Source organism: Phyllobates terribilis, unplaced genomic scaffold, assembly GCF_046119375.1.
Source record: "Phyllobates terribilis strain yellow unplaced genomic scaffold, ASM4611937v1 Scaffold_3__8_contigs__length_932513732, whole genome shotgun sequence".
Lineage (NCBI taxonomy): Eukaryota > Metazoa > Chordata > Amphibia > Anura > Dendrobatidae > Phyllobates > Phyllobates terribilis.
Genome location: NW_027362763.1, coordinates 191,276,654 through 191,291,878, shown reverse-complemented (window position 1 = coordinate 191,291,878; position 15,225 = coordinate 191,276,654). Strand labels below are relative to the sequence as shown.

Below are 15,225 nucleotides of genomic sequence, written 5' to 3'. Positions count from 1 at the left end.
AGGGAACTTGTCACCAAGTTTTCCCTATTTAAAGTGTGTCCACCACTCTTGTGCAGTCTTTAAAGAGGACCTGTCACTTGCTCAGTAAAATTAAAATACCTTGTAAAAATCCCTGAGCTTTCCTGATTCTGATACTTTTTTGTTTTGCACTTCGTCACTCCATTGCTAAGATATTCACATTCATTGCATTTGGAGCACAGTATGAGAAATCTCTGCTTTGCAGAGTCCTTTCTGTGGGTGTGCACTTTCACCCCTTCTTCCTAGATGCTGCCAATTACAGTTCAGTAGCTGATCTCGCTGTCTATAAGACCATGTTCACACGTTCAGTATTTGGTCAGTATTTTACCTCAGTATCTGTAAGCCAAAACCAGGAGTGGGTGATAAATACAGAAGTGGTGACATGTTTCTATTATACTTTTCCTCTGATTGTTCCACTCCTGGTTTTGGCTTAAAAACACTGATGTAAAATACTGAACGTGTGAACGTGGCCTTAGTCTCAGACACTGATGAGCACAGATTGGCAGCATCTGGGAGGGAGCTGTGGATTGACTGCAGAGATTTCCCATACTGTGCTCCAAAAGCAACAAATGTGAATATGTCTGCAATAGAGCGACGCAGACAAAATAGAAAAGAACGGCAGAATCAGGAGAGCTCAGGGATTTTTTTAATATATTTTAGCAAGTGATAGGCCCTCTTTAATAACATTCCTGCAAACCCCATTATAAGATCACATTTGCCCTGCATATCTGCATATATTATAATTGTTCCTATTCATATACTAATCAGCCCTAAGTCAATATCCTCTGTAATTCTGTGCCCCCACACGCCCTATTGTCCTCCATATTCAGAACCTTCAGACAGAATTTGAAAACCCGTCTCTTCAAGAAAACCTACAGCTGTCACCGCACCACCACCGGAGCTGCCTCAATCCCCCAACCTCCTGTCCTCTTCCCCAGTACCCTGTAAGCCCGTGAGGGCCGGGTCCTCTCCCCTCTGTACCTGTCTGTCACTGTTATTTTGTTATTTGTATTTTGCTGTAGACACATGGCTGGTCCTAGGACTGGTGAATTTATAGCAGCAAAGACAGTCGTTCGCAGTGTTAATGAGAGGGGTCTCCGTAGCCCTTAAACCCTTTTCACATGTACAGCAGCATAGAATTAATGGTCTATAAAAATAAATAACATAATCAGTGCGGAGGGCTGCAATGGGCATCTCCGGACTGTGCTCGGCGCCTGCTCTGTCCCTACAATCGCCATCTCTCCAGCAGTGATTGACATGGCTGACCTCTCTTACGTCATCCACACAGTCTGTAGAACTATCGTACCTGCACATTAGGGAACTAGAGCTACGTGGGTGCAACAGGCTGAGTGATGACATTAGCTATGTCAATCAAGGCAGGAGAGATGGTGATTGCGGGGACAGAGGAGGCACCAAGCACACTCTGGAGATGCCCATGGGACTGCTCGGAGCTGATTAACACGTGGAGAGGAACAACTATAAAAGTAATTTTCTTAGGTATGCGGGGGAGCTGTGATCTTATGAAGGGGTTGCAGGAGTCCTATTAAAGGGAATCTGACAGCAGGTTTGTGCTATGCATCTGTGGGCAGCATAAGGTAGGTGCTGAGACACAGATTTCAGTGATGTGTCACTTATTAGGCTGCTGTTTAGCCTTATTAGGCTGCTGCTTATATGTGCTGCTGTTTCAATACAGTGAGTGTATTATCAGCAGGACATTATCACTGCTCAGACTAGCTCCCTTGAGCTCTGGTCTGACCACACCCCCAGCACTGATTAGCAGCTCACTGTCACTATACAATGTACACAGACAGTTGTGGTGTGGACAGGGGCAGCTCTCTGACCTCTGCTACATGCTACATCTAAAAACTCCAATTGTGTCACAACTTCTGCACTCTGGAAAGTAAGTGATACATTGCAGGAATCAAGGTCTCTTTCCCTACATTATGCGGCTCTGTCACCTGTAGCAAAAACCTGGTGACAGATTCCCATTAAATACAGCTCAAAGTTGGTGGAAACAGTTTATATTAGTGAAAACCCAGTGAAAAGTTCCCTGTAACGGATCCCAATAGATTGTATTCTCCGAGTCTGATCTGCAAAATGGATAAGAATAGGGCATGCTCAGAATCTCACAGACCGAACACACGGACATGTTATTAAAACAGATGTCTGTGTGGATCAATTACATTTTTGGGTCCTTTTGCTGACTGGACACATGCGGTACAATGGATGTGTGAATATATTATGACCCACTTCTGGAAGTGACACGTCATGCGAATATGTGATGGGCCACACCATGTAAATTTACTTTATTTTAAAGGGGTTTTCAAAGAATACAAAAAAAAACCAACAAGAGTAAATGTAATCAAATTAAACATAAAAAACTGGATTGACTGCATTAGCCTTTCCTTGCCTTACACAGTAATAGTAAAAGTTGTGCCCACGCCATTACTTGTTGGTGCGGGTTATATTATACAGCTGATAGATCGCATCAGAGATAACTCCTGCTCCTGGCTGTTTAATCACATAGATGCTGTGGTCGATGCTGAATGCACCATCTAAGTGGTTAAACAGAGAGGGGTGGACTCTTTGTGTCACCTCATGAGCGTGACTGCCAGAAACTGATGGGTTCCTATGGCATTTGGGGACATAACAATGGCTCCTTGGTCTGCAAAGGAATAGATTCTTTTTTCTTGCAAATTCCTTTCTTTTATGTAAATGAAAGGGAATATGTCAGCGGCTTTTTGCTATGTAATCTGAGGGCAGCATGAAGTAGGGTCTGAGACACTGATTTCAGCAATGTGTCACTTACTAGGCTGCGTGCTTGTTTCAATACAATGAGCGTTTTATCAGCAGGAGATTAGCACTGCCTGACTAGCTCTCCTGTGCATTCTAGTCCAACCACACACCCAACACTGATTAGCAGCTTAATGACTCTCAAGACACTTCTAGCCCCTCGTTTTAACACTTGATGCAATATCAGTGTCCAGACCCTCATTTATACTATCTTTAATCAGGATTTTGTACACATTCAGGCCTCCTTTCTGCTTATCTGTCCGTTCCATCATGGTCCAGAAACGCTGGAGGAAAACCGATGAGGGAAATGAGCCCATAGGGTATTCTACGGGATTGTTCACATTCATCCGCCATATCAGTTGTTGCACCAGATGGGTTTTAGAGTGGGATCAGAAAACACTACACACAGCATTTCCTCATCAGGCTGGACCAGTTCTCACAGAGCACAACTTTACATCAGATGTACCCAGCTCAGATATAAATAATTGTGAACCCAGCCTTACACAACAGGGGGAGTCTGTTGATATAACTGGGCCTATTCTTCTGTTCTCCAGCAGATGGAGCCACACTCCACCCAGTGCGCACTGGATTTCTCAGCAGGTTCTCCTGCTCTGGTACATTCCCTGATTCTAGGTTACTCAGGATAATGTGATGACCAGGTAGTTGCTTTGGCCTTTATTGCACCAGCTGAGACACATTCAGCAGCAGGCAGCAATATCCTCACAAAAGAAGGCACAGGTTGGCATCAATTATTAACTCAGAAGATTCATTCAAATCCTACAATGGCTGAGAATACGTAAAGTCACGTGGTATGCTGCTGGTCCGACACTGGGGAGGCTGTGGAGGTAGATGACTAAGCTAAGCCTTCGCTGGCTATGAATTGTGAAATCCGTATGTGGGAATCACCCAGCATTCTGCTCTAAGAAACCTATCAGTACGTGGATGATCACATCAGTACGTGCATGATCACATCAGTACGTGCATGATCACATCAGTACGTGCATGATCACATCAGTACGTGCATGATCACATCAGTACGTACATGATCACATCAATACGTGCATGATCACATCAGTACGTGCATGATCACATCAGTACGTGCATGATCACATCAGCATCAGTACGTGCATGATCACATCAGTACGTGCATGATCACATCAGTACGTGCATGATCACATCAATACGTGCATGATCACATTAGTACGTGCATGATCACATCAATACGTGCATGATCACATCAATACGTGCATGATCACATTAGTACGTGCATGATCACATCAATACGTGCATGCATGATCACATCAGCATCAGTACGTGCATGATCACATCAATACGTGCATGATCACATCAATACGTGCATGATCACATCAGCACGTGTATGATCACATCAGCATCAGTACGTGCATGATCACATCAATACGTGCATGATCACATCAATACGTGCATGATCACATCAGTACATGCATGATCACATCAGCATCAGTACGTGCATGATCACATCAATACGTGCATGATCACATCAATACGTGCATGATCACATCAGTACTTGCATGATCACATCAATACGTGCATGATCACATCAGCATCAGTACGTGCATGATTAAATCAATACGTGCATGATCACATCAGTACGTGCATGATCACATCAATACGTGCATGATCACATCAGCATCAGTACGTGCATGATTAAATCAATACGTGCATGATCACATTAGTACATGCATGATCACATCAGTACGTGCATGATCACATCAATACGTGCATGATCACATCAATACGTGAATGATCACATCAGTACGTGCATGATCACATCAATACGTGAATGATTGCACATACAGGTGCTTCTCACAAAATTAGAATATCATCACAAATGTAATTTATTTCAGTTCTTCAATACAAAAAGTGAAACTCGTATATTATATAGAGTCATTACACACAGAGTGACCTATTTCAAGTGTTTATTTCTGTTAATGTTGATGATTATGGCTTACAGCCAATGAAAACACAAAAGTCATTATCTCAGTAAATTAGAATACTTTATAACAACAGCTTGAAAAATGGTTTTAAAATCTGAAATGTTGGCCTACTGAAATCACACATGCAGTTTTTGTGGCAGTTTACGCATATACATGGTTTTTGGAGCCATAAACAGCAGTGGATCCATTAAGAAGAAAAAGTATGAAGGAAGGACTAATGTGTCTCTCTTTTGGTTGTCCCAGAAAACCGCATGTGTGATTGCAGCCTTTGAAGTGAGCCCAGACACCCACTTCTATTTATCATACATATTGTAATGGAGACTGTCCTTGCTTCTCATTTTGACAGCAAGACTAGCATTTCTCCCTGTGCCTTTCCTACTGTCACCACTGACTAAAACCCAAAACTAATCCCACGTCTGACGCTCGTGGCACATGTGTGATCAAAGCCTTACATGTACGTCCACTGCTAGGAGATGAAGAGTTTCTCAAAAGTAAATTATTAAAAGTAGTGCAAGTTGTCCATGGCTCTACATCACAGCATCGTGCAGGTGAATGAAGTTAAATTGCAACCACAAGACACTATAAATGTGACAAGAAAGTCATAAAAAGAAGGAACCACTTTGATTTTTGTCACTTGCATGTTGCGGAACCTAGTGGTTCACAGTGTGACCCCATTCACCTGTATTATGCTGCAGCCGCATACACTGATCTTTGGCCACATGACCTATGTTGTGGCTGAAATCGTCAGAGTAGAGAAAAAACTTAAAGGGGTTTCCAGGTTTAGAATATTTATTGCATGTTCTTCAAATAACCTACATGCCGGTATGAGGAGCACAAATAACCTCCATGCAGGTATGAGGAGCACATATAACCTCCATGCAGATAGGAGGAGCACAAATAACCTCCATGCAGATAGGAGAAGCACAAATAACCTCCATGCAGATAGGAGAAGCACAAATAACCTCCATGAAGATAGGAGTAGCACAAATAACCCCCATGCAGGTAGGAGGAGCACAAATAACCCCCATGCAGGTAGGAGGAGCACAAATAACCTCCATGCAGATAGGAGGAGCACAAATAACTTCCATGCAGGTAGGAGGAGCACAAGTAACTTCCGTGCAGGTAGGAGGAGCACAAATAACCTCCATGCTGACAGGAGGAGCACAAATAACCTCCATGCAGATAGGAGGAGCACAAATAACTTCCGTGCAGATAGGAGGAGCACAAATAACCTCCATGCAGATAGGAGGGGCACAAATAACATCCATGCAGGTAGGAGGAGCACAAATAACCTCCATGCAGATAGGAGGAGCACAAATAACTTCCATGCAGGTAGGAGGAGCACAAATAACCTCCATGCAGGTAGGAGGAGCACAAATAACCTCCATGCAGATAGGAGGAGCACAAATAACCTCCATGCAGATAGGAGAAGCACAAATAACATCCATGCAGATAGGAGGAGCACAAATAACATCCATGCAGATAGGAGGAGCACAAATAACCTCCATGCAGATAGGAGGAGCACAAATAACCTCCATGCAGATAGGAGGAGCACAAATAACATCCATGCAGATAGGAGGAGCACAAATAACCTCCATGCAGGTAGGAGGAGCACAAATAACCTCCATGCAGATAGGAGGAGCACAAATAACCTCCATGCAGATAGGAGGAGCACAAATAACCTCCATGCAGATAGGAGGAGCACAAATAACCTCCATGCAGGTAGGAGGAGCACAAATAACCTCCATGCAGATAGGAGGAGCACAAATAACCTCCATGCAGGTAGGAGGAGCACAAATAACATCCATGCAGATAGGAGGAGCACAAATAACCTCCATGCAGATAGGAGGAGCATAAATAACCTCCATGCAGATAGGAGGAGCACAAATAACCTCCATGCAGATAGGAGGAGCATAAATAACCTCCATGCAGATAGGAGGAGCATAAATAACCTCCATGCAGATAGGAGGAGCATAAATAACCTCCATGCAGATAGGAGGAGCACAAATAACCTCCATGCAGGTAGGAGGAGCATAAATAACCTCCATGAAGATGTTGGTCTGGCTGGAAATGAACCTAGGACTCCAGTGCTGAGTTTTGTGTTTTACACCACATGGCACTCACGATTTTACAAAGCTTTATTTTTGGCAGTGACTATGAACAAATATTCATTTTACCATCTTAATATTTCTCTTTTTCAGATCTGCAATTCAGAGCAACTCTGGGAACACATTGTGGAGCAGTCCTGTGACCGGGTTACTCCAGAAATGAGGTCTCTCGCACAGGAACTGGGCTGGAAACAGTTCTTCTTTACCAACAAGCTACAACTTCAGCTTCAGCTCCGGAGGCGAAGGGAGAGACAAGAAAATCAAGAGATATTCTTCGACTAACAGCATGCGCCATTGGCAAAGAGGAGAAATATGGCTGCAGGCCTCGAGAACTGGAAATAACAAGTCAAGTGAATCTCATACGATCGCCTTCTAGTCATACTTACAGACTGTGTACTATAGCTACCACCCATTATGGTCGGTTCAGCTGGACCAGATCAGTAATTTCCACCGTCCCTAATTGATATTATACTGTACGGACACATGTGCCTTTACTGTAACTCAGGGGTGTACTCACATGTGGCAGATTTCTTGCAGAAATGCTTGCAATTTTGCCATTCATTAAAGTGGGGTGTTTTTTCACGCCCAGTATAGATAAATGAGTCAGTGATAGACATTTCTGCTACAAATCTGCTGCATGTGAGTGTAAAAAATATATAAAAAAGAGCACTGCGGCCTTATCAGTCATACTAGGAAAACACGCCATATAATGTATGTACCTGGCTTTTCAGGAAAAAATGCTCTACAGGTGACTAGTAGCTCAGTGTCTCTGTCAATATAAAATGCCTTTCAAGGGGTTGTCCTCTTGTAGAAAATTTTTTGCTATACTCTGTAGTAATTATATAAAATCAAATTGAGTATTTCTTGCATTTCGGGGTCCAGCACCGCCTCTCCTGTGTTTGTTGTTTGTCTGCAGCGCTGACATCACGTCAACAGAGCTGCAGCCACTCATTGAGTTTAGCGGCTCTGCCCGTGTACACAGCATCACTCGCTGAGCTCACTGATTGACTGCAGCGCTTTTGACATGACAAAGAACAAAGGCAGTAGCAGAAAGATGGAGGGGAGGGCATCATAGCCTAAAGTTTTGAGGAAGGGAACAACCATTTTTTAAGTTTTGCAACCTTGTGCCAAAATTTCACCTAACCTAATGATTTTTTAATTTGCTTTATTTGTTACGTTTGAGTCTAACATGCCAAGGTGATGAACAAAATAAAATGTACTCAACCAAATCTTCCATTTCTATTTAATGCATGGTGGTATCTGAGGATATAGTGACTACCTCTTGAAGCTCATCAAGAGAATGCCAAGAGTGTGCAAAGCAGTCATCAAAGCAAAAGGTGACTACTTTGAAGAACCTAGAATATAAGACATATTTTCAGTTGTTTCACACTTTTTTGTTAAGTATATAATTCCACATGTGTTAATTCATAGTTTTGATGCCTTCAGTGTGAATGTACAATTTTCATAGTCAAGAAAATAGTGAAAAATCTTTAAATGAGAAGGTGTGTCCAAACTTTTGGTCTGTACTGTATGTCAAATAACAAACGTGGATTTAAACAACTTGATAAAGGAATAAAATATTATCATTGGTGAAAGTTACCTTGTGAGAAGGGTAAGGGTATTTTTATATGGTAGAGTTTTGCCCTACGTAAATTTGCATGAATTTTGAACCAACAGGTAGGTGTATCAAAACTTACAACTGGAACTCTACCAATCTCTACCAAAAAAATGTTTCTTGGCTAGTTTTTGCCTCTTCACTGGAAGCTTCAGCAGTTTTTCTTTGTGTGTCTCTGCTTCTGTCTTCCTCCAGCTTTTTTCCACTTCCCTTTCAATAGACTTTTATAGACAGCAGCTGTAATTTGTTCCCATACTGAAAAAAGATTTGTAGACAGATATGAGCAGTTTTTGAGAGAGGATGAATAGTGCAGTAGACAAAAAGTGACTGATATATGGGCTGTGAGTGCGGTGGAAGGAAGCTGGGCCTTTTATGGAAGGGCATGGCCTAGTGGATTACATCAGAGAAATCTAGGAAACAAGAAAAAGCTGCATCATCTACACTTTGTGCACAATTATTAGGCAATTTGTATTTATAATGATTAATTTCATTACTGAACAAGTACAAATCTGTCAATCCAACAGGTTAATAAACCTGAAACCTGTATATTTAAGAAAGTAAAAGTGAGGTTTTGTTTTTCTTAGGGGAATATAATTATTGGGCAACTAAATGTAAAACGTAAATTGTTTATTTTCATCTGTTAACCCCTTTCTGACATGGGACGTAGCCATACGTCCCTGTGGCCTGGTACTTATTGACCAGGGACGTATGGCTACGTCCAGGCGATTTTGCACGCACAGAAGCTGTGCGCACAAGATCGCCTTCGGGTGTCAGCGGATTCTGACAGCTGACACCCGGCATTCAGTGCCAGGAGCAGTGCCCGCACCGCTCCCAGCACTTTAGCCCCCTAAATGCTGCGATCGCAGCAGTTAGCGAGCGAGCAGAGGGACAGAAGCCCCTCTGCTCTTGGATCGGAGATCGCGCGACGTCATCGTGATGTCCCGATCGCTGCCATGGTGATTTGATGTCATCATGCCGACATCTGGGTCACCAGCACCAGTCAGTTAGTTAGATCATGCACTGTGCAATTAACTTGTGTCTGCAGAACTGACAGTTATGAAGTATAGCAGTAATCTTCCACTGCTATACCTTATAACTGTGATTAGACTGCTAAAAGTGAAAGTCCAATATTGGGATTTAGTAAAAAAGTACAAAAACGTAAAAAAAAAATTGTAGAAAATAATCAGAAAATAATTTTAAAAAATAAAATATATATTGTACCCATAAATATTATTATGGAAAAAAAATACACAATAAAAGCACACATATTTGGTATTGCCGCGTCCGGAATGAACCAACCTATAAAACTGTCCCACTAGTTAACCCCATTAGTGAACACCATAAAAAAAAAAAAATGAAAAAATATGCTTTATCATCATACCACCGAACAAAAAATGGAATAAAACTAGATCAAAAAGCTCCATACAGCTCCATCAGCTCTCAGAATAAAGCGATGCAAAAATAATTTTTTTTTCTACAAAAGTTTTTATTGTGTAAAAGCGCCAAAACATAAAAAAACATAAATGTTCAGAACAGCATAAAAAAACTCAAAAAACAATTCCTGAATTGTTGTTTTTTGTTTATTCTGCCTCCCAAAATTCGGAAAAGAAAGCGATCAAAAATGTGCCTGAAAATGGTACCAATAAAAACCTCAACCCGTCCCGCAAATAACAAGTCCTCACATGACTCTGTCGGCAGAAATATGGAAAAATTATAGCGCTCATAATATGGCAATGCAAAAAACAGTTTTTGCAAAGAAAAAGCGTCTTTTAGTGTGTGACAGCAGCCAAACACAAAAACCCGATATAAATATGGTATCGCTGTAATTGTATAATCGCAAGAATAAAGTTGTCTTATCACTTATACTGCACGAGGAATAGCGTAAAAAATAAATAAAACTAATTCTTCACCTGCTGTTGATTTGTTCATTCTGCCTCCCAAAAATCGCAGTAAGGCTCAACTTACATTTATCCTGTGCTGAGTGCTTAAATCGGGGTTTCCGTGTAAATCTCTGAAATACATGATTCAGACGCAACCCCAGGCAGAAGATTGCCTATAGTGAGGCAGATGGAGGCACTGTGGACGCCGTCTGGCATATGATCCGACGGAGTCCGTCTTTTTAAGCATGCGTAAAAGTGCCTTCAGCCACAGTTTTGTGCACCTCTGAAAAAAAGGTTACCGCTGAACAGAGGCCAGACGGAGTCCAGGGTAACTCTGCTGCCTCATTACAGTGAATAGATCCCTCGGGGGTTTCATCTGAACTAAGTCACTCAGAGATTTAAATGGAAACCCCGATATCAGTGCTCAGCGTAGAGCACAGGATAAATGGGAACATTTTACATAACATTTTGGATCACAATAAAAGCTTTGCCTCAATCCAAAAAAAAAGCAAGTCTCCACTCAGATCCGTCATCTGTTAACGGAAATTTAGGGGGCTTCCACGTTACTAGTAGCACAAAGGCTCTGGAAAGCAAAATGACCCTTCCCCCCCAAAAGAAATTAAGCAAATTCTGTGCTCCCATATCATAATTTCCCCCTGCCTTCTGACCCTCACAGTGTGCCTAAACCGCAGTTAGCGTCCACGTGTTTGGCATTTCTATAGCGATGAAAGCCTGCCTAATTTATGGGTGCATGTCTCCAGAAACATGAGCTGGGCATAACGTACTGGTCACTACAATGTACAGGTCAGGAGGCAAATTGCTCTCTGTCCTTCCGGAGTCTCACCGTGTGGCTAAGCAGTACTGTATAGCCACATATGGGGTATTTCTACATTCAGCAGAAATTGTGTCAAATTTTTGGTGCAATTTTTACCCATTTCCCAGTTTTGAAAATGTAAAATCTGGGGCTTAAACGAAACTTTGGTGGTAAAAATATAATTATTCTTTCTTCACTGCCAAATGGTGTAAAATTCTTTGAGGCACATGTGGTGTAAACATGCTCACTGCACCCCTAGATGAATTCATTGAGAGGTGTAGTGTGTAAAATGGGTTCTCTTTTGGGGGAGATTCTGCTGTTCTGGCACCCTAGGGTCTCTACCAATGTGACATGGCACCGTTAAACCAGCCCAGCAAAATATGAACTCCAATATGGCACTCCTTCCATTCTGAACTTTCCCATGTGCCTCAAAAGTAGTTTTCGACCACATATGGACTATCGATCTACTCAGGCGAAATTGCAAACAAATTTTGGGGTCCATTTTCTCCTGCTGTCCTTATGAAAATGAAAAAGTTGGAGGCTAAAACAACATATTTGTGGGGAAAATTTTTTTTTCATTTTCACAGATCAACGTTGTAAAATTCTGAAAAGCACCTGTGGGTTCAAGGTGATAAGTTCCCTGAGGGATATAGTTTCCAAAATGGTGTCACTTGTGGGGGGGTTTCCATTGTTTAGACACATCAGGGGCTCTCGAAACGCGACATGACACCCTCAGACCATTCCATCAAAGTCTGAGTTCCAAACTGCCACTCCTTCTTTTCTGAGTTCTACCGTGTGCCCAAACAGTAGTTTACAGTAGTTTACCCCCACATATGGGGTATCTGCATACTCATGAGAAATTACACAACAAATTTTGTTTTACATTTTCACCTTTTACCCTTGTGAAAATGCAAAATTTGGAGGCAAAAAACATTTTTGGTCGTAAAATATGAAAAATACAAAATTTTATTTTCATGGCTCAATGTTATAAACTTCTGTGTAGCACCTGAGGGTTCAAGGTGCTCACCAAACATCTAGATAAGTTCCCTGAAGGGTAGTATATAGATAGCCCAAAATACATGCATTTAAATAAAAAGAAAACATTGTTCCCAAAAGTATCCATATCTTTTAAACCTTTTAACATTGGAGTCACAGGTATAGCCAGTGTTAGGTCTCCAGGTATGATGTGGGCTCCTGAGGTGAGCATATATCCTACCTAGCAGATGCTGAGCTCCACTCACTGCTGCTAACCCCAAAATACCGCTATCAATGTTGGTCCAGGGGGCACGCAATTCCAAGTGCCTGTCGGCCCCCTCTGCTATGCAGTGGCGAGGCCGAGTCAGTATGGAAGCCAGGGGCCTGCCTGACATTATGGTGTTACTGTGAAGACCAGCCTAGGGCTGGGCTTTATAGGAGACTGATATTTTTACTATATACTAAAATAGTGCATTATTGGAGTATTTATTATAAGTGATCAGATAATCGCAGGTTCAACTCCCATAAGAGGACTAAAAAATAAAGTAAGGAAAAAAAATATTTTGAAAAATATTAAAACTACCCTAAAATAAGAATCACTTATTTTCCCTTGTTAGCAATAAATAAAAAATAGACATATTTTGTATCACTGAATCCATAAAAGTCTGATCTGTCAAATATAAATTATTTTACACAACTGGTAAGTGATGTAAAGAGAAAAAATGTCAAAACACCAGACTTGTGATTTTTAGATTGCTGCAACCCTGCCAAAAATGCAATAACAAGCGATCAAAAAGTAGTAACTACCCACAAAATGGTATCGATAAAAATGTCAGCTAACAAAGCAAAAAACTAACCCTAACAGCTCAATCAACTGAAAAAGTACAACAGTTATGGGTCTCAATAACTGGCAACATAAAACAATTTTTGTTCTGCAACTTTCTAGTTTTTCTTTCACTACCTAAATAAAAACTTTAAGTATATCACTGTCATCAAAATGACCTGGAGAGTGATGTCGTGAGAACGTTTATATCACACAATAAAAATCAATGAAATAAAAAGCAAAACCCAAAAAACGATGTATCTGTGTTTTTTTTCCAGAATTTCATCAAACTTGGATTTTTTTCCGGGTTTCCAGTAAGTTATATGGCAAAATGGAAGGTGTCATTCAAAACTGCAACTTGTCCCACAACAAACAAGCCCTCATATGTGTTATAGAAGGAAAAATAAAAAGTTGTGGCTCTTAAAAGAAGAGGAGGGAAAACTGAAATCGCATCTTTCCCGGCAAATGATGGCTGATTTAATCAGCCATCATGTGCCTTTAACAGCCACATTTGGAGCAAAGCTCCGCCCATGTCTGTTAACCTGTTATATTCCGCTGTCAATCTCTAGCATTAAACACGCGCCAGCAGCAGGGCACGACGTTCTACATTCTATAGTACAATACAGTGTACTATACTAGGTTTACTAAGTCAAAAATAAAGGCAATTCTTTCTAGGATTCCCCTCTCCCTAAACACCACAGCAGCAGAAGGACCCATCACTAGTGATGGGCGAGCACTAAAATGCTCGGGTGCTCGATGCTTGGGTCGAGCAAATTGGAATACTCGGGTGCTCGACCCGAGCAACGAGCCCAATGTAAGTCTATGGGAAACTCAAGCATTTTTCAGACGGCTCCCCCTGACGGTCTGCAGAGGGCCTAACAATTGCCCAAATCGATGGGAACAGTGCTCAAATGACATGAGGACAGCATGGGGAAGACCCCTGGAAGCATTTCTGACTCCCAGGTCACTTCTGTCAACGTTGTCAGAGTATTACGCCACTTTTACGGAATCACAATAAAACATACAAAAACTAAACCAAAATGGATTTTCCTGGGAAATATGTTAAGGAACATCATTTCCAGGATAATGACTTGTATATAAGGCAAAATAAATATACAAAAACAAAAATGCTCCTCTACACCTTGGGCTATGTTCACCCGTAGCGTTTTTGATGCGTTTTTGCACTTTTGCATTGCTTTCAATGGTGAAAAATGCATTCACTGGGAAATGTCATATTAACATTTTACAACCTTATCTGGCCATGTGGTGTGTGACACATCATCAGAAATACAGTACAGACCAAAAGTTTGGACACACCTTCTCATTTAAAGATTTTTCTGTATTTTCATGACTATGAAAATTGTACATTCACACTGAAGGCATCAAAACTATGAATTAACACATGTGGAATTATATACAAAAAAGTGTGAAACAACTGAAAATATGTCTTATATTCTAGGTTCTTCAAAGTAGCCACCTTTTGCTTTGATGACTGCTTTGCACATTCTTGGCATTCTCTTGATGAGCTTCAAGAGGTAGTCACCGGAAATGGTTTTCACTTCACAGGTATGCCCTGTCAGGTTTAATAAGTGGGATTTCTTGCCTTATAAATGGGTTTGGGACCATCAGTTGTGTTGTGCAGAAGTCTGGTGGATACACAGCTGTTAGTCCTACTGAATAGACTGTTAGAATTTGTATTATGGTAAGAAAAAAGCAGCTAAGTAAGGAAAAACGAGTGGCCATCATTACTTTAAGAAATGAAGGTCAGTCAGTCCGAAAAATTGAGAAAAATTTGAAAGTGTCCCCAAGTGCAGTTGCAAAAACCATCAAGCGCTACAAAGAAACTGGCTCACATGAGGACCGCCCCAGGAAAGGAAGACCAAGAGTGACCTCTGCTTCTGAGGATAAGTTTATCCGAGTCACCAGCCTCAGAAATCGCAGGTTAACAGCAGCTCAGATTAGAGACCAGGTCAATGCCACACAGAGTTCTAGCAGCAGACACATCTCTTCAACAACTGTTAAGAGGAGACTTTGCGCAGCAGGCCTTCATGGTAAAATAACTGCTAGGAAACCACTGCTAAGGACAGGCAACAAGCAGAAGAGACTTGTTTTGGCTAAAGAGCACAAGGAATGGACATTAGACCAGTGGAAATCTGTGCTTTGGTCTGATGAGTCCAAATTTGAGATCTTTGGTTCCAACCACCGTGTCTTTGTGCGACGCAG

At 41.5% G+C, this 15,225-nt stretch overlaps 1 protein-coding gene across 1 annotated transcript in view; it reads left to right on the top strand.

Annotated features, from left to right (window-relative positions):
• The window catches only part of FBXO36 (F-box protein 36), a 54,483-nt gene extending 44,230 nt beyond the window's left edge, over nt 1–10,253 (top strand). The window contains exon 4 of the mRNA XM_073674410.1: nt 6,989–10,253. Within this exon, the coding sequence (XP_073530511.1) occupies nt 6,989–7,177 (189 nt within the window). The 3' untranslated portion in view covers nt 7,178–10,253. The remainder of the gene's footprint in view (nt 1–6,988) is intronic.
• Nucleotides 10,254–15,225: the final 4,972 nt, after the last annotated feature.